Source organism: Dama dama, chromosome 32, assembly GCF_033118175.1.
Source record: "Dama dama isolate Ldn47 chromosome 32, ASM3311817v1, whole genome shotgun sequence".
Taxonomy (NCBI): domain Eukaryota; kingdom Metazoa; phylum Chordata; class Mammalia; order Artiodactyla; family Cervidae; genus Dama; species Dama dama.
The window spans coordinates 27,489,972-27,513,875 of NC_083712.1; the positions used below are offsets into that span (position 1 = coordinate 27,489,972).

The 23,904-nt window shown below is 37.4% G+C and overlaps 1 protein-coding gene across 5 annotated transcripts in view; it reads right to left on the minus strand.

Annotated features, from left to right (window-relative positions):
* TUSC3 (tumor suppressor candidate 3) overlaps window positions 1-23,904 on the minus strand; it is a 215,625-nt gene that overhangs the window by 85,452 nt on the left and 106,269 nt on the right. For 4 of the 5 annotated variants that reach the window (XR_009691654.1, XR_009691655.1, XM_061134933.1 and 1 more), the window contains exons 3-6: window positions 20,656-20,773; window positions 17,931-18,071; window positions 14,937-15,077; window positions 456-545 (exon numbers count right to left, since the gene is read on the minus strand). Coding sequence is in view for 3 of the 5 variants with exons in the window: in XM_061134933.1 (XP_060990916.1) it covers window positions 456-545; window positions 14,937-15,077; window positions 17,931-18,071; window positions 20,656-20,773 (490 nt within the window). In the remaining 2 variants the exon portion in view is untranslated. The remainder of the gene's footprint in view (window positions 1-455; window positions 546-14,936; window positions 15,078-17,930; window positions 18,072-20,655; window positions 20,774-23,904) is intronic. The other variant, XM_061134934.1, reaches the window with a different exon arrangement.

Below are 23,904 nucleotides of genomic sequence, written 5' to 3' on the forward strand. Positions count from 1 at the left end.
TGTGGCAGACTGTTCCTGGCATTCTAATACAATGTTTTCTAGAGTTTTTAATGATCTTATGAGCTAAATTAAATTTACCATTTAATCTCTTCTGAATAAATTAAATTTACCAATGCTAGGATGCTCATTAAAACTGTTTTTATTTCTCTTCGGGCATTACATATTATTGCCATAGCAGTCTACAAAGTTGAAAAAATAATTTATGTGTGTGTATTTGGTATGGTAGGTACACTGAATTTTTTTTTAATCCATGCTAAAGCAGTCCTCACCCTAAAATACATATGCACATATATATATATATATGTGCATGTGTGTATGTACATAGTGGAGGAACATGAGAAAAAAGGGAACATATATTTAGATTAACAAATTAACTCTTACTAAATATTAAATTTCTGACTGACGTGTAAACAGGATTCAAGTTCATAATATTGATGCTTAGAACATGCACTTACCACTTGTCCATTGTGTGGGTTTTTATGAGCATATGGTGGTCCACGGATGTGATTCCACATCTGGCCAGAAGTCATAGCAAAGACTATACACTGAAAAGACAGGGTACAGTGTTATACCATGCAAACTAGGAAATGAGGGAGCACTGCATTCTTTAAAAAATGGTCATGAAACTACTTTCAAATACCATGTATCAGCTCATCTGTTAAAAGCATTTTCATTTACTAATTATGGGGCCTTTGCTAAGTAACTTATTCTTCTGATGTCAGATTTGGTATCTATAAAATGGTGATACCAACTATGCTTAAGACATATATTAATGACTAAATTGGATAACATATATAAAGCATCTGGCATGGTGACTGATGATCTCATATGTCCTAACCAGAGGTAAAGCATAGTTAAAAGCATAGATGAAACATGATGATTTTGGATAGAGCCAGGAATAATTCACAGAAACCACATTACTGCTAGATCTAGCAAGAAAGGCTGTATTTGGAAAACTAATCTTAAAAATCTGAGGCATTATGGAGAGGGTAGAGGAGAGTATAAACCGCAAGTCACATATATAAATCTCTACAACTCAAATGTAAGCATGTTTTGTTTAAATCATCTATGCTTAAATTTACAAACTTGGGCATCTTTAGACTAAAGTGTGTCTTCAGGTTAAAACACTTCCGAATGTCTTAGAACTTGCCCAGCTCACTCTTTTTGAGCTGCCTGCCTCTGGCAGGTAGCAGAGATGTATCGAAAAAGATTCAAGGTCAGACTAAGCAATGTGGCTAAGGATCTAAACATGTCAGATCTGCACAATTTGTAAAGGAGACAAGAGGAAACAGGAAAAGGGGAAACAGCAGGATAGGAAAAATACAGAGAGGTTTTAAACCCAGAGAAGAAATCCAGATTCTGTTTCCTAAATCCTGGCAACCACTGCATTTCAGAAGAAAATGAAAATGATACAGCAAGATTATAGAGATTAATATGAATCCTTTCCCTATTTTCTTGGTAATAATTCTGAACTTAACACAAACTTCTTAAAAGCCAGATGTGACCTCCAGACTTTGCCTGGATTGAGATATTTTCTGAAAGTCAAGATTTTACAGAATACTTGCACTTTAAACTTAGAAGATGCACTAGAATACTACACCCAGAGTGACATAGAGAATGATGTACCATCTAAAACATCATATAAAGGTGGGAAATTTTTATATGAGAAAAATAAATTATATCTCTTGTTTACAGAGGATCATGTCAGTGATTTAAAGAATATATGAAAGTTGAATATCCTGTAGATTATAATATAGTAGTAGTGTGAAAGGCCGAGTATATGTTAAAATCCAGGGAAAGATGTACCTAGTGAATAAACACATTTATACTATAAGCAAATGACATTTTTGTTTTTAGTAGACACTCTTAAGATTAGAGTTCTGAATTTTTGAGGATCAAACCCTCATAGTCACTAAATCAGCACTAAAACTGGATGTATTTCTGGTTGTACTTTTACCCACCTATATTCCTTCTCTTTTACTGCTTCAACTGATATTCCTATTTCTAACTGTGGTGGAAAAATGCATGATCAAGTCTGTATTTTAGAAGGATGGTACTAGCCACACTGTGGAGAACAGACTGGGGAAAAGAGTAACTTGAGGCACAGAAATCAGTTTGGAGGCTGAGACACAAAACTGTTTGTGAAACTATACAGTGGCCAATTCCATGCGGATTGTTGTTCCTTGTTCAGTCGCTAATTCCTGTCCAATTCTTAGCCATGAACTGTAACACACTAGGCTTCCCTGTCTTTCACTATCTCCCAGAGTTTGCTCAAATCCAAGTCCATTGTCATGTCACCCTCTCTCATCCCCTTCTCCTCCTGCCCTCAATCTTTCCCAGCATCAAGGTCTTTTCCAATGAGTCAGTTCTTCCCATCAGGTGGCCAAAGTATTGGACCTTCGGCTTCGGCATCAGTCCTTCCAATCAATACTCAGGGTTGATTTCCTAGGATTGACTGGTTTAATCTCCTTGCTGGCAAAGAGACTCGAGAGTTTTTCCAGCACCACAATTCAGAAGCATCAATTCTTTGGCACTCAGCTTTCCTTATGGTTCAACTCTCATATCCATACATGACTACTGGGAAAACCATAGCTTTGTTTATACGGACCTTTGTTGGTGAAGTGGTGTCTCTGCTTTTTAGTATACTGTCTAGGTTTGTTGGGGCTTTTCTTCCAAGAAGCAAGCTTCTTTTAATTTCATGGCTGCAGTCACCATTCACAGTGATTTTAAAGCACAAAAAATAAAATCTGTCACTGTCTTTTTCATCCAAAGTCTGTCCACTTTTCATTCATCTATTTGTCATGAAGTGATGGGACCAGACACCAGGATCTTTGTTTTATGTATGTTGAATTTTAAGGCAGCTTTTTTCAGTCTCCTCTTTCACCTTCATCAAGAGGCTCTTTAGGTCCTCTTTGCTTTCTGCCATTACAATGATATCATCTGTATATCTGACGTTATTGATATTTCTCCTGCCATCTTGATTCCAGCTTAAGTCATCCGGACTGGCATTTTGCGTGACGTACTGTGCATGTAAGTTAAATATGCAAGGTGACAATATACAGCCTTGACGTACTCCTTTCCCAATCTGGAACCAGTCCATTGTTCCACGTCCAGTTCTAACTATTGCTTCTCATCCTGTATACAGGCTTCTCAGGAGACAGGTCAGATGGTCTGGTATTCCCACCTCTTTAAGAATTTTCCACAGTTTGTTGTGATCCACACAAAAGCTTTAGTGTAGTCAATGAAGCAGAAGTAGATATTTTTCTGGAATTCCCTTGCTTTCTCTATGATCAAACGAATGCTAGCAATATGATCTCTGTTTCCTCTGCCTTTTCTAAATCCAGCTTGTACATCTGGAAGTTCTCAGTTCACATACTGCTGAAGCCTAGCATGAAGGATTTTGAGCATTAATTTGCTAGCATGTGAGATGAGTGCAATTGTGCGGTAGTTTGAGCATTCTTTGGCATTGGAATGAAAACTGACCTTTTCCAGTCCGGTGGCCGCTACTGAGTTTTCCAAATTTGCCAGCATATTGAGTGCAGCAATTTAAGAGCATCATCTTTTAGGATCTGAAATAGGTCATCTGGAATTTTATCACCTCCACTAGCTTTGTTCATAGTGATTCTTCCGAAGACCCACCTGACTTCACACCCCAGGATGTCTGGCTCTAGGCTTGTGACCACACCATCGTGGTTATCCAGGTCATTAAGATTTCTTTTGCATAGCTCTTTTGTGTATTCTTGCCACATATTCTTAATGTCTTCTGCTTCTGTTAGGTCCTTGCCATTTCTGTCCTTTATCATGCCCATCTCTACATGAAATGTTCCCTTGGTATCTCCATGGATACCATGGAGAACAGTGGTACCAATGGAACAATTCCATAGTAATGACAGAATTGAGAGATTTAGATAAACAGAAATATTTAAGAGATGGAATCAACAGACTTCATTGATTGACTGATGTGATAGAAAATAGTCAAAATTAACCTCTGGGTTGCTGATCTGAGGAACAATGTACAGTCAGTAGTGCCACCCAATGAGATAAAGAATAAGGAAGAAGCTTGTGAGGGTAAAAAGGAACAAAGTTACACAGATTTGGAGTTGAGTTTTTAAATTTTTTTTTAACAATAGGTCTTTGTTGGTAATTTATTTTAAATATAGCAGTGTGTACATGTCAATTCTCAATGGCCAATCTATCCCTCCCCACAAGCCCTTCTCCCCAGTAACTGTTTTTTTCAACATGTTTCCAAAATAAGTTCATTTGTGTCATTTTTTTTTAAGATCCTGTATGTAAGTGATACCATATATTTCTGTCTTCGATTAGTACAATAATGACCAGGTCCATCCATGTTGTAGGCAGTGGCTACATCTCCATCTTGTTAATGCCACACCTGCCTTAGACTCCTACGGAGCCAACCTCTTTCTATGTGGGGTCTACATATGGTTTTCTATGAAGCCTTTCCAGCCTAATTTATTCATTTGACAATTATTTACTGGACAGTAGAAATATAGCAATGAATAAGGTAAAAATAATCCCGGCCCTTAGGTGAAGATCCTCAGTAAGTGACATGTGCCCTGAGTCATAAAAAATAAGTAGGCATTCCTCCTTCACTCATTCAACGTTTATATACCAAGAACCGACTACATATTCAAGAGGGCATCCCAGGTGGCTCAAATGGTAAAGAATCTGCCTGCAATGCAGAAGACCGGGGTGTGATTCCTAGGTATGTTTAAGAAGCTGAGAATAAAACAAAGAACAAAAATACAAGGGAGACACTATCCTCATGGAGCTTGCATTCTACAGGGAGAAAATAGTTTAAAAAATTAAGTAATTAAATTATATGATGAAAGTGTTAGTCGCTCAGTCATTCTTTGCAACCCCATGGACTGCAGCCTGCCAGGCTCCTCTGTTGATGGGATTCTCTAGCCAAGAATACTGGAGTGGGTAGCCATTTCCTTCTCTGGGGGAGTTTTCCCTGACCAAGGGACTAAACCTGAGTCTCCTGCATTGCAGGCAGATTCTTTACCATTTAAGCTACTAGGGGAACAATCCCCAAATAATTAGAGACGATGATAAATGAAGAACAGCAAGGAAGGAGAAAAGAAGTCATGAAAGGACTGCAGTACTTAGGAGTGGTCAGCAGGGGCCTCTCCAAGACAGTGGAGTTCTCAGCAGACATCTAAAGATGTTGGCAAGCCAGGAAAATACTCGGGAAAAGAGGGAAGAGCCATGAGCCAGCCTGTGTTGAAGGAGAATATCTGGCGTATTAAGAAACAGTAAAGAAGCCAAGAGGACTGAAGGACAGTTGCTGAGGAGAAGAGAAACGGATAAGGTTGGTTAGTAGCGCAAGGCCAGATCCCAGAGCCCCTGGGTTGGAATCTGGAAAATTAACCATATGGTGTGTAAAGGTGGAGGCTGGGATACAGTTCAAAAGCTATTGCAAGAAGAGGACTGTGAAATAATTAGACCTTAAAGGTGGTAAGTATGATGAGAAGTTGTTGGAATCTAGATGTGTTTTGAAGGAAGAACCAAAAGGATTTTCTGATACTAGATGTGGGGTACAGGAGGAAAGAAGTGGTGAGGAAAGACTGAGATTTTTGACTTGAACAACTGAAAAACTAAAGTTGCCATTAACTTGAGAAATCAAAGGTGTGGGAGAATTAGGTTTGGGGACGGAGATTAGGAGTCTGTTTTGAGACACCTGGTAGACTTCCAGGTAGTGATGTAGGATGAGCAAGTTGGATTTATCAGTCTGGAGTTTACAGGGAAGATCTGGCCCCAAGATAAAATTTAGGACTCAATAATAGACAGGATTTCCTGAAGAGGGCACAGCAACCCACTCTATTATTCTTGCCTGGAGAATCCCATGGACATAGAGTCTGGTGGGCTACAGTCCACAGGGTCACAAAGAGTTGGACACAACTGAAGCGACTTAACATGCACACAATAGACAGTCTTTAAAGCTGGACACCAATTAAGTAAATATAGATAGGATGACCAAGATCTGAAGACCCTCCAAAGTAGGAAGTGAAGGAGATAAAAAATGAGTGAGCAAAGATGATTAAGAAGTAGCAGTGAGAGAAGTGTGGCCCCCTGGAACACAAGAAAGTGGTTGTGGACGAAGAGATAAGTTGTGTAGATACTCAAGCAAGACCAGTGATGTGAACTAAACCCAGAACTAATCTCTGAATTTATTTCCCTGGAAAATATTTGTGCCCTGCTGCTGCTAAGTCGCTTCAGTCGTGTCCGACTCTGTGCGACCCCACAGATGGCAGCCCACCAGGCTCCCCTGGCTCTGGGGTTCTCCAGGCAAGAACACTGGAGTGGGTTGCCATTTCCTTCTCCAATGCATGAAAGTGAAAAGTGAAGTCGCTCAGTTGTGTCCGACTCTTAGCGACCCCATGGACTGCAGCCTACCAGGCTCCTCCGTCCATGGGATTTTCCAGGCGAGAGTATTGGAGTGGGTTGCCATTGCCTTCTCGGATTTGTGCCCTAGACTAGAGCATTTTCAATGGAACAGTGAGTGAGACAAAAGCCTTATGAGAAAAGAAGGAAATGATGTAGACAATTGTTTCAAGGAGTTTTGCTATAAAAGGGATTAGGTAAATCAGACAATTTCTGGAAGGGAAAACAGCATTATGTCCCTTCAGGATGAATAAGGAGATGTGTGCCTTGCTAACGAGAAAGGTTCAGTAATAAAAGAAAAAATAAGGATGACAAAGAAGAGGGCAGATTGTCGGTGCACTGTCACTGAATCACAGAGCAGGAATGAGACCGAGTACACAAGTGCGCATGTTAGTCTCAGAAAAGAGTAGAAACGGTTCAAGTAACAGAACAGACTCCAAGGGGCCATGCATAGAGTGGGGTGGTGGAAAGAGATCTGGGTACTTAAACAAGATAAAAAGAAATCTTCATTTTCACTGTCTTGTACGTATGCAGTTGACAGATCACAATAGTTTCAATAGCACCTGTTTGATACTCTTTAACATTTTCATATTACAACAGTTACAGTGGATATCTCAAAACATATTTATACTCAACTACTTCAAAACTGTGGTAGTTATTAGATCCACACTAGGTTTGGTGATTTAATGCATTAATAAGGAAAGGTATAAACTACAGTATTACAAATGTTACATACACATGAGAAAATGCTCAAATTTTAAAATGAGAAGTTAAAATTAAATAGCAGGAGCTGTATTATGTATGGTTTGTTATGGAAGCTTTTAAAAATTCATCTTAATACATGATTTATTCAAGATTCTAAGAAATGGTTCAATAAAACAAAAGCAGGCTTAAACATGGTCTACTTGCTTAATCATCTGAAGTAGTGACAGATGTATTTACAGTATTCATAATTACACACAGAGCTATGGGCACTTCTCACAACATAACAAAATACTAAATAAACTTTGACAGTGCAAAATGGCCTAGATTTACTAAAATTCTTTCTCTAAAGTATAAATGGTATTTCTTATTTTTTTACTTTAATAATTGAAATGTCCAGCACTCCACCACTCTAATTTGGAAATTTAAATTTTTATAATTAAACTACAAGTTTACTCTTGTATCTTATTTACTAAAATATTCATGCAATAAAGGACATGATTTAAAGGGTACAGCTTAATTGAATTTTAACATGAACACACCATTATAACTAACACTGAGATCTAGTAGAATACTATTAAAAAAGAGTCCACTGGCGCCTTTTCCTAATTATTTACCTCTATAGACCTCTGAATGGGTAAGAAAATTTTCTTGAAAATGCTGCATCATAGATTATGTGTATACCAGGCTTTAGTAACTTAACGACCATCTGTATCTCTCTTTAGAACAATGTCTCTTCTGACCCTCTGCCTGGTTTCTCTTTTTTTTTTTTGTAAGCATATTTCACAGTTTGTTTATTCATTCACCTGTTTATGGACACTATATTGTTTCTTTCAAAGAGGTATATTTGTGAATAAAACTCCTATGAATATGCCTTTGTATGTACACACATTTTCATTTCTTTTTGGTAAGTAACCAGAAGTGAAACTGAAGAAAGATACCATTTAACATTTCCACCAGTAATACATGAAGACTCATTTTCCTGCATATCTGTCCTAATCCTAATGTTGCCTTTCTTTGAAATTTGGGCATATTTAATGGGATTCTATTGGTAACTACTTTGGTTTTAATTTACATGTCCCAAATGACTAAAGATGTAAGCATCTTTAAATGTTTCTTGGGACCATTTCTATATCTTCTTTTATGAAGTGTCTGTTCAAATCATTCACCCATTTCTCTCTGCCTATTTTTCATATTTATTTGTTGTTTTTGCTATTGAGCTGTGTGAGTTTTTATCTATTCTGGATTGTTGTTCAGTCGCCCGGTCGTATCCAACTCTTTGCGACCCCATGGACCACAGCGTGCCAATGCCTTATTCTGGGTGTCAATCCCTTAACAGACACATGGTTTGCAGATATTTTCTCCCATTCAGATGATCTTTTCATTTTGTCAGTGGTTTCCTTTGCTCTGCAGAAGCTTCTTGGTTTGATGTAGACCCACTTATTTTTGCTTGTTTTGTGTTGGCATTTTATGTCAAATACAAAAAATTATCACCAAGAACAACGTCAAACCTATGTTTTCTTCTGGGAGTTTTGCAGTTTCAGGTCTTGCATTCAAATCTTTTCTCCATTTTGGGTTACTTTTTGTGTGTGGCTAAGGTAGGGATCTGGTTTTATTCCTCTGCATGTGGCTATCCAGTTTTTCCAACACCATTTATTGATGAGACTGTCCTTTCCCCAAAGCCTAATCTTGGCTCCTTTGTCATAAATTAACTGACCACATATGTGTGTGTATTTTTGTGCTGTCTATTCAGCTCCATTGATCTGTATGTCTGTTTGTAAGTTCAGCACCTTTGTATTTTGTTTAATACAGTTTTGTAATAAAGTTTGAAATCAGGGCACGTGATGCCTCCAACTTTGCTTTTAAGACTGCTTTGTCTATTCAGCATCTTCTGTGGATCCATACAGACTTTAGGATTGTTTCTTCTATTTCTGTGAAAAGTGCTTCTGGAATTTTGATAGTGACTGCGCTGAATCTGTAGACTGCTTTGGGCAGTATAATATTTGGCAGTAAACATTTTAACAATACCAATGCTTCCAATCTATGTGCAAGGTATAACTTTCCCTTTGCTTGTGTTCTTTTCAATTTCTTTCATCAGTGTCTTAGTAGTTACTTGTGTACAGGTCTTTAAACTCCTTGGTTAAACTTATTCCTAAGTTATTTCATTCTTTTTGATGACTTGTGAATGAAATTGGTTTTCATAGTTTGATATTAGTATATGGAAGTGCCACATTGTTCTGTATACTGATTTTTTTTTTATCCTGCAACTTTACTGAATTCATTTATTAATTCTAGGAGTAAGAGTCAGACACAATTGAGCAACTAACACTTTCACCCCTAGAGGAGGAAATGGCAGCCCACTTCAGTATTCTTCCCTGGAGAATTCTAGGCAGAGCAGCCTGATGGGTTCCATAGTGTTGCAAGAAGTCGGACAACACTGAGTGACTAACACTTTCACTTTCATATACAGTATTATGTTGTCTGAACAAGTGACAGTTTTACTTCTTCCTTTCTGATTTGGATGTCCTCCTTCTTGCATAACTGCTCTCACTCGGACAGTGAATATGTCAAAAGCGCTGAAAGTGGACATCCTTGCCTTCTTCCTGATCTTAGAGGAAAAGCTTTCAGCTTTGTACCACTGAATACCATGTTAGCTGTGGGATCACTCCATGTACTGGATATTCACACTGAGGCTTATTTGTAACTTTATAATAAGCAAAAAACTCAGACAAGCACATTCAAATGCAAAAAAAAAAAAAATGCTAAGTCCATCTGAGTAACTTTTAAATGTCTGAGTTTATATAGGCCATTACCTCTCCTCACTAAAGAAAATTAAATGCTAAATGTATTAAGAAAAGTATACCCTATTAAGATATTAACTCATTTCATTATATTGCTGTCGTACTCCCAACATGAACAAAATTATACATTTGGCTATATACAAAAATTACCTATAAACAGACATGAGTGAGTGAAGTTGCTGAGCCATGTCTGACTCTTTGTGACCCCATGGACTGTAGCCTACCACTCCTCTGTCCATGGGATTTTACAGGCAAGAATCCTGGAGTGGGTTGTCATTTCCTTCTCCAGGAGATCTTCCTGACCTAGGGATTGAACCCGGGTCTCCTGCATTGTAGGCAGATGCTTTACCGTCTGAGCCACCAGTGAAGTCCATAAACAGACATACGTATCTTCAAATGGTCAAATGATTCAACCCCCTGATGGGAAAAGCTGTTTGTTAGAAGTTACTTCACTGGAAACAAATATTAACAGCAATTATTTGCTTCTCACTTGTAAATACGCCACAGAGATAATATCTGTATGATATTACAAAGTATTAATGCATAATTTTATTCAAGAAAGAAAAAGGAGCTTATTCCACTGTTTGAAGTCAGAGCTGCCCTGTAGTTCAGAATGGTCACAAAAAACACATTTCTACTGATATACCATAATGTGTAGATACCAAAGAAACTTTCATAAATTGTTAACTGTATAATAATAAATATATTAATATTGAGCTTACATTTTTCACAGAACATAATTAAACCGATATAATGTGTTTGAGACAGAAGAAATATTATGGCATATGAATCATCCTACAATGCAGAGCACTGATGTTAAAAGGCAGAGAACAGCTTCTATCCTACTGAGATTTACTGTGATAATAAGGCTTGCGTTATTAGATCTTTTTAAATGATGTTTTATCTTTCATGATTTTAATTGTGGATTTTTAGGAGGTTTTTCTTTGTGTTTGAAATGGATGCAACTATTCATCACATTCATATTCCTGGTTTGAAATGACAGTCATCTATGAGGAGTATTAGCCTGCCATAGGAGAATGCAATGGCAACCCACTCCAGTGTTCTTGCCTGGAAAATCCCAGGGACGGGGGAGCCTGGTGGGCTGCCGTCTATGGGGTCGCACAGAGTCGGCCACGACTGAAGCGCTTTAGCAGCAGCAGCCTGCCACAAAGCTCAGCATTAAGGGCCACAAAACACAACATTTTACACAACCATTCTACTTTAAACTCATCATGAAACAGGTACTCTGTAGGCTTTTTCAGCATCCTCCATCTTAAGGGGGTGGAGGAAGTCTGGAAAGCAGAGTGAAACCAAACCAGAACCAATGCTTGCTTTAGCTCCATAAAGAACCAACAGTACCTATTACATACATTAACTAGCATTTCCCCCCCTAGGAAGCATGAGACCAAGAACAACTTATGACTATTCCTTCACCTATTTTTTTTTTAAGCGCAAAACCAGGAAGCTATAATATCTATGTATGTTTCAACATTTGTATATATTACTTCCTCTATGCCAGGAAATTGCAAGCTTTGTCTTTATCCTACACCTTAAAGCACTATGAATAGAATTTCGCTCCCCAGCATACACTTGATTCTTAATCCCATGAGTCACATACAATAACATGAAATAATAATGAAAAAGAAAAAAAAAACTACCAGCCCTAGAATACAGTCTGCTCAGAACTAAGGACTCAGAGGTATTCTGGCACATGTGCAAAGGTAAGACACAACTGCTACTTGTAATGCATACTAGTTCTTTACTAAGACGTGAGCATGTGCATAGAATTTCTCTACCAAACTGTTTTTCTATTTTCCTTGTGCATACAGTTTTTACATTACAAAAATGCTCTGCTGTTGTACAGAGTTCATTACTATTTTTATTTTAAGAGCTTCATTTTACTGTGCAAGCCAAGGATTCCAGCATTTCTGCAAATCGGATAACAGCATTTTGCCAAAAATTATTTCAAAATATATCATTTCCAAAGAAGAACAAGATATTGGTTGTTTTAAATAAACAAATGGCTAGCAATCTGAGTAAATGGTTCAGCATTTTGTATGGTCTCTTAACTTTGTAAGGATATCCCAAAAATTGGATTAAAAAGGACTCAAATTGGGCAAATCCAGTTTTTTCATGTAAAATAGTTTTTCTTTATAAACAAAGAATCAAGTTTGGTGGTGGTAATGGTGACAGAAAATGGTAAAGGAGATTTAAATTATTTCTGACCTCACTGTTTAAGCTTCATAAGCCATCAGCAGATGAGGAAAAAAAAAACCCACAAGTCTGTTGAATTAGACATTTTATATTCAGAGTTTTCAAGCATATTGTTTGAAAACATGTCTGTTTTCTGCAGCCTTCACGGCTTCTGAAAGGCTGCCATTGGGGAGTAGATATACCTGCCAAGATTTCCTTCTCAAGAATGTGTCTGTGAATGTTAGAACATCTTCTGTTATGCCAAGCTCATTAGCTTTCAAGGATTCAAAGGAAAAAAAAAAATCTTTATGATGTAGCAGAGGGTGTGAGAGAATTGATCATTTAAGTACTAACATTTATTTGCCATATAAGTGTTCTTAGACATTTATTTAGAGTTGTAATGGCTCCCTGCATCCACTAATGACGCACGTGCCAGAGAACCCAACACTGTGAAAGGGCTTCCTTGGCAGCTCAACTGGTAAGGAACCCACCTGCAATGCAGGAGACCTGGTTAGATTCCTGGGCCAGGGAGATCCCCTGGAGGAGGGCATGGCAACCTACCCCAGTACTCCTGACTGGAGATCGAGGCAAGGATGTTCATGTCCAGGCTCACGGACAGACGAGCCTGGCAGGGTACAGTCCGTGGGGTCGCAAAGAGTCGGACGTGACTTAGCAACTCAGCACAGCACAAAGTCTGAAGTTAAATGTACACAGAATCCTATCCCAGGCGTGAGGGTCTGCAAAGTGAGCTTACTGAATCTGTTTCCTTGCTGTAAAATGAGGATCACAGAAATGCCTTTTCATAGTTATTATAAAGAATAAGCATAAGAAACATAACCCCCGAAGAAGGAAGAGGTGTCGTAATGTCCATTATTACATACAGTAATAACTCCACGTCTCTTCCTGAGGAGTGAAAGTTAATCACTTAGCCGTGTCCGACTCTCTTGTGACCCCATGGACTGTAGCCCACCAGGCTCATCCATGGAATTCTGCAGGCAAGAACACTGGAGTGGGTTGCCATTTCCTTCTCCAGGAGATCTTCCCGACCAGAGATCAAACCTGGGTCTCCCGCGTCGCGGCAGACTCTCTACTGACTGAGCCACGAGGGAAGCCACCTCTTCCTGAGGAGGGAGAACAGTGTAGGCAGGCTTATCATCTGGGTCTACTTCAGACACAGGGTTACATCCTAACTAGACCTAGTTTTTCAGTAGACTGAAACAGTGACAAAATTTGGTATAATAATGCTGGAAATACTAAAGGAATTTTAACTTTCCAACACTGAAAGAAGGGGTATATTTTTTTTCACCAAGACAGTGGGTGGCCTCACTGAATGAAGCAACCTGAAAATCAGACAGAGCAACGTCCAAAACACGTTCACACGTAATGACTGAGGTGACTGAGGTCACCCACTGGGTCCAGTTACAGTAACTGGAGTATAACTAATAAATCTCTAACTCGGTTATCAAAAAGCGAGAAAATACTAAGAAACTTTCCTTGAAAAATCTTCCTTATGCTAAAAAAATCCAAACTTCAAAATCTTATTTCTCTGTCTAACACAAAGCCATAGAGGATATGCTTGAATTTCAAGACACTAGCTATTATTGCACATGATGGGCACTTTAAGGTGAGTTGCCTGGGATGCTCACTTATCAGTCTGTCCTATTGTATCTAACTCAGTCATAAACTGGAGAAGGCAATGGCAACCCACTCCAATACTCTCACCTGGAAAATCCCATGGACAGAGGAGCCTGGTAGGCTGCAGTCCATGGGGTCGCTAAGAGTCAGACACGACTGAGCAACTACACTTTCACTTTCATGCATTGGAGAAGGAAATGGCAACCCACTCCAGTGTTCTTGCCTTGAGAATCCCAGGGACGGGGGAGCCTGGTGGGCTGCCGTCTATGGGGTTGCACAGAGTCGGACACGACTGAAGCGACTTAGCAGCAGCAGCAGTCGTAAACACCACTGTTTGCTGAAAAATGGAAGGATGATGGGCTACTGCACGAAGGTAAAACCAACAAACTGACACTTAGTTGTAAATATATATATATGTATACATATATATAAAATAGCTTCATTTTTTATATTCTGTTTATAAATGTTACTTTTAAGTATCATTTAAGTACCATTATTTTTCTTCTTCCTTTTGGGAAAGAGATTTTATTTTTAATCATCTAAATTGTTTACTGTGTAAAAATCCTAATGATTACTGGAGACTGACCTTGAATTCAGAACACTGTTCAACTCTAGTATTATTTTATTTTCCTCTGTAAATTGTGATAAAATTTTCAGGTAGACAGTCATATAGGCAAATCATAAATTAAGTAAATAGTAACATCTCTTTCTTTACACTTTTTTATTCCCTTCTCCATTCTTATGCTTTGACCAAGACCACAAGTAAAATGACGAAGAGCATCATGACTGTAGGCATCATTACTAAAATACTTGCTAGAGATTTTAAGATACTGTTAACCTAAAAAACATAAATGATGTCACACACTCTAGGAAGCCTGTCATGACTTTTCGTTACTCAAGATTAGGTGTCCTTTCTATGTAGTATGTAATCCTCTAATCCTGTGTGCTTACTTCCATCACAGCATGCAGAATATTACACGATTTATCTCTTGATTAGTATCCCTATGATGAATTACGATCTGGTGGGGTCTATGTCTTACCTTTATATCTCTGGTACCTAATAAATATCTGGCACATAGTAGAGACAAAAGAAAAGAGTTGCTGGAAAAAAAATAGCTGAGTGAGTACATTTCGAAGTGCTTCAGACTCTAAGAGTCTGTAAGTATTTTTAGTGTAATTAGTAAGAATGTGTTAACATACCAGAGACACCATGGCCCAACCAGTCTTGTTATAGATGAACTCCAAGTTGTTCCTTCTTAAATAGAGCAAACCGCCCACAAGTGACACCAACAAGGCTAAAGCAATGGTGCCAGAGTAGTTGGGTGGCCTGAAGACACGAATCTGCAACAATAAAAATGTTTTAAAAATATTAATTTTTTTCCTCTGATATTCTCGTCCTTCTGATCTTTAATACATGTAATTCAGAAAGGTACCACCTTACCTTTCATACCAGGCCTAACATTCCTTGTGTTCTTTATGAGTCAAAAACATATGCCTTAAAACATCATGGCTGTGTAACAAAACGTGCTCTTCTGGTGCGTTTAGGTGAATACAGTTAAATATATGCAAAACCTACTTCCATTCAACCCAGAGCTGTTCTGGTTCATGATGATGAACCAGATGATCATGATGATCCCGAACATGGGATCATCTGGTAAAAAGGAGAGGTGAGATGGGGGGACTACTACTTATATTATTTCAAATTGGAATTTTTTTAAACATTTTCTTTTAAACAACTTTATTGAGCTTTAATCCATATACCATACAATCCACCCACTGAAAGTGTACATTCCAGTGATTTTTTTTTTAAGCATATTCAGATAGGTGCAGCCATCACTACAGTCAGTATCAGAACATTTGAATCACTTTAAAAGGAAATCCCATTCTCGTTTGGCATCCACTCCCTTATTCCTCTCACCCTCCAGTCTTAAGCAACCACTAGTCAAACTACTTTCTGTCTCCACACATTTATTCTGCAATTTCATGTAACATGTAGTCTTTTGTAACTGGCTTCTTTCACTCAGTATGACGTTCTCAAGGCTCATCCTTGTTGTAAAATGTGCCGCTGCTTCATTCCTTTTCATGGCTGAGTATTTCCTTGTGTAGATATCACACTTTGCTTATCCATTAGCCAATTAATCAGTTGGATATTTGGATTGTTTGCACCTTATGGCTCTTATGAATAATGCTGCTGTAAACATTTTGCACAATTTCTTGTGTAGTATATGTTTTCTCTTCTCTTAGATATGTATACCGAGGAGTAGAATTGCTGGGTCACACAGAAACTCTATGCTTAATGGCTTGAAGAACTGTCAAAGTGGCTGCACTATTTTCCACTCCTATAAATGGTGTATGAGGATTCCTATTTCCCCAACTTACTTTATAAGGTGAGATACTTTACAAGGACAGAGAAACCAGCATGAAGGGGCTCCCACTAGTCATACCGTGAACAATTTTGGTACCAAAATATTTAAGCGTAGTACTAACAATCTCTGGAGGGAAAAAAAAATATAAGATTGTGTACCAATGGATGAATGAAATACAAAGAAGGGAGGACTCCTGCTTACAGTAAAATGCCAAGGATCAATCTGAAATATGGACAAAGTGCTAGAACTGGAACATCATCTTTGCAACCATCATGGTGAAATCTGGATCAGCTAAGAGTCATCAATGGATGCTAAATACTGACAAAATTTTGATGAGGAGTAGGATACCTGTGTGATCCTAAATGTCTCCACATAGGGAGCTTACTATTTAGGAAGGACAGGGTAGGCCAACTGACAAAACTAGAATATGTACAGAAGTTCAAACAGAAGTAGCGTATTAATGCGAGTCTGTTAACGTGATAACTGTATGGTCCTATATCTCTTAGGAAAGACAATTCACCTTAAAATGATTCAGAAAAATATGTGTGTGGGTACGTAAGTGTGTGTGTAGAGACAGGGTGAGGGATGGGTAAGAGAGTAAGAATGCCAAAGCAAAAGCCATAAGAAGTTAATGGTATGTGAATCCTGATGTATGGTATACATTGAGACTGGACTATTTTCATTTGTGGAACTACTTAAAGTTTGAAATTATTTCGAAATTTTTTTTTTTTTTTTTACAAATGTGGATCTGTCAACAACATGTAAGTGTGATAAACAGGTTAGAATCATTTCTGATTAAAACTGAGTATTTCTTATGAAGAACTAATAGTACTTTCCAATGTTACATTTAATATTTTGTACCAAATAAATGATATATTGTAGAGCTGAATATCTGCCTAAATATTTTCACCAAAAAAGATAAGAAGTAGTCACCAAAATATCATTAATACCTATATTATTTTATGTACAATGACAGTAGTATGAAAGACATCTGTCTCAAATGAGAAATATGCTTACATCAAATTAATATCTCTGTACTATATCTAAGGAAAATGTAATTTTAAAATAGCTGGTTATAATTGCTCACTGTAGAAAATTCTAGTGACATTAAGGGACAAAATAGCCATAGCCCTCCACACAGACATTAACTACCATCAACATTCTACACATCTCAGTAATATTTTGCTTTTCTAAATCTACTATAAATTCTGTTTTTCTATCCTACTTTTTCACTTGTTATCCTTTGAGCTTCTTTCTATGTCAAGTATTGTTGTAAACCACTGTTTGTCCAGACGGTGCACATTTAATTCATTTCTCATTTTTAGATATCTGATTTCTGAGTGATTTTCTTCTATTAAAATGTGTAATTTTTTTTTCCATAGTTAATGGTTGGGGGAGAAGGAAGGAAAGATTTATACTGTTAGAATTTATAGTCCTGAGAACAGCATATGTCATTTTCTCATATGGCTCATGAAAAGTGAGTCTTATCCCACTGTTATTTGCCCAAAAGATAGATAAAAATTATACACCTGGATTTTTAATTAGAGTGTCTTTGATTACTAAGACCACTGAGCAATATTCAGTACATTTTTTAGCCTCTGAAATTACTTTGTGCCTAACATGTATTCTTTAATGGTTCATTGATATTTTAAGAACCATTATTCCAAAAGCCATTTAAATTGACCTAACTCAAAGTTCAGCTTACAGCTATCAGATGCAGTTTTCCTAAAGCAGGAGAAATTGAGAAAAATCCTGTGGCCTTATTATAATGTTATACCAAACCAAGCTAATTAGCCTATTATTAAAACTGTGGGGAATAAAAACATACATGAACATCCGTTCTGTCAGCAATCCACTTTGCTAGTTGTTCAGCTGCAAATCCAATTCTTTGAAGGTCAAAAGTATCAGCTCTCTTGGGTCTGCCTTTTGGAGGAAAATGCATGAACGTAGGAGCGGAGTTAATGTTGAGCTGTAAAACATGAGATAAAAAGACTAAATCTAATATCCCGGCTTTTTTTCCTGCATGAATTTTGGAAAGACAGCATTATTATAAAAATCCAAGTGGCTTTCCAGAGCTTAACTACTGTTTTTATTCATCTTGATATACTGCTGAATAGAAAAGAACTTATGAATTAGGCCAAGTTTGCTGAACCTTCTCATATATCATTCATACTCTCAGCTGCATCATCTATTTCATTGGTCATTTCCTTCTTTATTTTCTAGAATTCTACAACTAAAGAATGAAATGATTCAAAGTGCAAAACAGAAATACTGTAATTTGGGAGTATACAGGTGATTTTCCCTTAAGCAGTTGTTAAAGAAAAAGGCTGGCATTTGATGAAAGATGTAAATTATTATGTAATTAATTTCAAGTATATTGACTTGTCCATCAATTTTTAAAATGTTTTCTGTTCAACTCCTCTGTTATTTCAACTGTCTCAAAATGGTTACATCTCATTAATTATTTTCTAAAGGCAAGCTTCATCTGAAAAGTATACTGAATGTACACTACCTTAGTATACCTAGTACAAATGGTGTTTATTAACAATAATCTAAAAACAAACATGAGGTTAATTTGCATTGGGGAGTAAACTGCAAAGCATGGATAGACACTAGATTCCTGCTGCCCAAGAATTATGAAAAATGCTTGAATTGAAAGGCAAGGAGCTTTTTGGCCCTGGCTTCTAATATTTAGTTCAACATTCCCCAACAATGAGAACAAAGAAATAAGTTCAAGTAACAACAAACATTAGATCAAGGTTCAAGGTAAAGATATAGCAGTACCAGCTGGGGAGTACATGTTACAGATATTTACAATTTTTACTAAATTGAACAAAACACAGTCACCAATTCCTTTCTCCCATTCCACACTTTATTCGTGTGTGTTTTCCTGATAGATGCACACAAGACAATTACAGCCAACATGACTGCTAGTGCAGATCTCCCTCTAACACATCACTGACTTGCTGGTCTGTTGTCAGACACTTAGCCTCAGTCATTACAAAGGAGTCACATACAATTTACTTTCTGAACAAGTCCCTAATAAGCCCAGGGCTGTCAAATTTCTACATGACATCATTTAACCTTATATACCCCCCTTAAATGATGTCACAAGGATGAGACGCTAATCCAAAGGACTCATGTCCAACTTCTTATAAGGATACCAGTCCTATTGAAATTTGTCAAGATTATATCATCATCATCACTGCTGACATTGAGTCCTTATATTCCAGGGACACTTCTAAGCAGTTCATGTGTTTTCTTTCATTTAGCTTCACAACAATCCAAAGAGAAATATATCATTTTTATCTGTTTCATACATGAAGACATTAAGGTATAGAGAGGTTACGTCCCTTGTCCAAGAATACAAAGTTAGTATATGGAGATGACAAAATATGTACATAAAATTTGAGCTCAACTGTCTGGCTCCCTGATCCCTGCTGTTAACCTGCAGTGATTAATTTTTTGTGTTTACCAGTACTTGATCATGCCTTTCAAATGTACAACTCCTAGCAGTACCCAGCATGGATTAGTTTGGGTATCCTTGTCTCTTATTTTTCTCATACTGTCTGACCCAGTTCTTTACCAGGTCATGGGAACGCATTTAGACTCAAGCTAATTTTAAGTGGACCACATAGTGAATATTTTTGCTTGCTTTCAGACTGATAATTCATTCTTCTTTGCTGATTTCTAGCTTCATCCTAATGACATCATTTAACCTTAATTACCCCCCTTAAAGGGCTTCCCTTATGGCTCAGCTAGTAAAGAATCCGCCTTCAATGCAGGAGACCTGGGTTTGATCCCTGGGTTGGGAAGATGCCCTGGAGGAGGGAATGGCTACCCATGCCAGTATTCTGGCCTGGAGAATTCCATGGACTGTATGGTCCATTGGGTCGCAAAGAGTCAGACATGACAGTGACTTTCACTCACACTCGCCCCCCTTAAAGGCCTTTTATCCCCCTAAAACAGCTTAACGGTTAAGTAAAACTTTATTGTTGATATTTAGTTGCTAAGCCGTACCCAACTCTTTTGCAACCCTGTGGATTGTAGCCCACCAGGCCCCTCTGTCCATGGGATTCTCCAGGCAAAAATGGTGGAGTGAGTTGCCATTCATCCTCCAGTGGATCTTCCTGACCTAGGGACTGAACCTTTGTCTCCTGCAATGCTGGCAGATTCTTTACCATCGAGCTACCAGGAGAGCCCCATGTAAAACTTAACTTGAGTCTTATATAAAATTTCACAAATTTATGCAAAATACCACCCAAAGCACATACAATTAAATATCACAATAATGTATGTAAACTGCCATTGTATGATGGAAAAAGAAAAAACATATTTCCTCTATGATGGAAAAGCTAAAATGTGTTTATTCACTAATGGAAAAAACTGTACTGATAAAGATAATATTAACTGTAATTATTTTAATCATATTACAGAATTTAGTAACTACCCATTGGAGTCACTGAACTGTGTTTTTATCTGGCACACAAAGATGTATCAACCATAACCAACTCTAATAAATATGCTATTAAAACAAAATATATTTCTCTTACCTGTTGAAAAATGTCTGTTCCCTCATCATAGTCCACTTTACTGAAGAAGAGTTTGTTACAAAAGGCAGATGAATAGCGCCAGGAGTTAGCCAATATTTGATATTCTTCATTAGCTAGTCTGATAAGGATAATGGGACAGAGTGGAAACATTATCAGTATTCAAAGATTAACAAAGCTATTAATAAAACAGGAATTCTGGGGCAAGAGTTACCCTGGCTTTAGTAAGGAATGCAAGCTAAGAGTAGATTTTATATTTTAAATGGATGTGGAAAAAAAAAGAATATTCCATGACACATAAAAATTATCTAATATTCAAATTTTTATCATTCATGAATAAAGGTTTCCTGCAACACAGTCACACTGATTCATTTACTTATTGCTGCAGCTATTAAGCTACATAAGGGCAGAGTTGAGGAGTTCAAGTAGAACGTGTGAGGGCAAAAATTTCATCCTGGCCCTTTGTACAAGAAGCACGACAACTCTTATTCTAGGGGATAAAATCATTTTGTGTCACTTCCTACATATATAACTTAAATCTTCTGATGATTTTTAGTAAAAAGCACAGAGCAATTTTTAAGAATTTTGCAATTCACTTTAACAGAGAAATAAAAATCATGGATATGTTTTAAAACTGTAAATATCAGTTATACTCCACCTTTAATGTATTCCATTTATCTAAAAATGCATTTACGCTTGCACCTAAAAGTAAGCAAAGATTTGAGTTGCTAAACCAAATGCCACAAACAAGCCCTCCTCTAAGAGCATATTTACTCTTATTTTTAATTCATTTCTATTGGACATTTTGTTGATACAACAGATACGGAAGCTCTGTTTTTTTTGATGTAGGCATGGAAGAGAAATAAGCAGAGGCTGGTTGCAAAAGGATGTAGGCACAGTCATGGAAAATGAAGCAACAGTGATTACTAAAACTTAAAAAAAGGAGAGGGAGCTTCTTCCATGTAGTTGACTCTTCCCAGGAGATATGGTGAGTCCCTCTCCCAAAGAAGTATAGACAGAAAAAGATCTAATCCTACAATCACAAAAAAACTTGGAGAGGAGTCAGCAGCAGATTAGTGGAAAAGTTTTGATGGACAAAATTACAATCTCCAAGAAGACGGCAGTGCAGAAGAACCTAGGAAAATACTGGATGAGAAGCGCAAAGCTGCTAGGTTGGAGGTTTCATCTTGCTAACAAGCCAGCCTGTTACTGTCTCGGGGGTGCTGGCAGAAGCCACAAGACTCGGGGTCAGAGACCTAAAGGACTTTATTCTTCATGTTTGTATGCACCAGTTCCCTGTGCCCCCAAGTTCACGGGATGACACAAGAGGCCCTTCCTGGATGCCCACACACGCAGCTGACTGGGTTACAGGACTGCACTACCAAGTTGGGGGACTTACTATTTTTCTAGTACATGACGACGAACTCTGTGCTTTGGGGAGACATAACGCCACTCCTTAAGGCTTGTCACTGCACACACAATCCTTTGCCTTCTTGGCATGCCCAGCAAGAACAGGCAGGATGATCAGAGGCCATGGTTGGCTGCTTTTCCCAACAGTAGTCATAAAAAAATAACAATGCCATATAAAAAGGAACAGATAAAGTGAGAGAGCACCCTAAAGAGGAAATATGATTTCTCAAATTAAATACGGACAGAGTTAAATAAAATTCACAGAACAAAAAGGACATAGGTAGACTATGTTGGGGGGAGAAAGGAGAAAGGGGCCTAGATATTTAATCCAATAAATCCAACTTTCAAACAGAAAGAGCTCCAGAAAGAGAAGAGACAAAGGAAGTATTTCTGGAAACATAATACAATTAAATGGACTAAGTATTCAAATTAAATTACTTCCCAGGTTCTGAATAAGTGGAATAAGAAAAGACCAACATGTTGTGATACTTTACAACACTATGGATAAAAAGAAGGTCCTAAAAACTTTCAGAGGAAAAAAGTATTTAACAAGGGCCAACAGTGAGATGCGGACTGGACTGGTTATTGGCAGCACTCGGCGCCTTCAGAACATGCCTTCAGAGTTTTGAGGGCGTGTTCTTTTCCATCTAAAATTGTACATCAAGCCAAACAACTAATGAACTTTGAAATAAACATGTTTGAAGAAATGTAAATAATGTGAAATTACCTTAAGATATAATTAGTAGAAAGGTACTAGGAATGGAAAAAAATGAGAAAACCTGAGAATATAATAGAGGAACTGTAAGGGAAAAAAAGGGATGACTAGGCAGGATATGGTGCAGGAGGAAAAGCAGAAGATGTGTAAGAAAGCTGTGATCCAACTACAAAGCTGTGAAATACAAATCAGAACAGGAATTTAATTGGACCTCAAGATAAAGAGGAGAATAGATTCGAAGCAAGCATTGTAATTAGAAAACGTTGGAAGATATCAAAGACTGTAGGGAGACATATTTGGTCCCACAATAGTAAGAGTGGTGACAACAAAATGAATATAAAAGGCAAGGTCTAAGTAAGAAGAAAATTAAAATGTATCATTATCTAGATTAATAGGTGATGGGAAAAATTAATTATTTTGAACATTTTCTTTTACATAAAAGTAGAGTTATAAGCAACAGCACTACACTGTAGAAAAGGAACCATACTAAAAACCTACTATTTTGCAACTGTTGTTATTTATGTCGAAACAATAAGTCAGCCTACAGACATAACGATGGTCTATCAACGACGACAGTGCTACCAATGATGACAATATAGAAATAGAGGTAACAGGATTTGGTGGGTAAGAGGGGAGGAGAGATTGTACTTGTTAGCCTTCAACTTACAGAATCAAGAGCTATCACTTATAGTTATGAATAAGTAATGGATGCTATTTACTGTTATAAATAATAAAATAAAATAATAATAAAAGAAAAAAGCTATAAAAATGATAAGAGGTGAGATGAGTTACATCCTCACTTGTTAGAGCCAGAAATGTAAAGATTAGGTGTACTGTATGAAATATACAAAAGTAACCTTCAGAGATTTTAAAAAAAAACCACAAAGGAAGAACAGATTGCCAATGGCTAACTGTGCAAACAGATGAATGCAAGGGCTAGAAGAGATAGTCTAGGCCCTTTTTTATTAAAAAGGAGCAGGAATATTGCTATGATTAAAATATATCTATTTAAGAGAGCTAAAAACAAAGCTTTGATCTTCAGTCATTCAGCATAAAGACCCATTTGAGATCATTTAGCATAAAGACCGTAAGGGCACGTTTTATGGTAAAACAGTGCAAAAAACCTA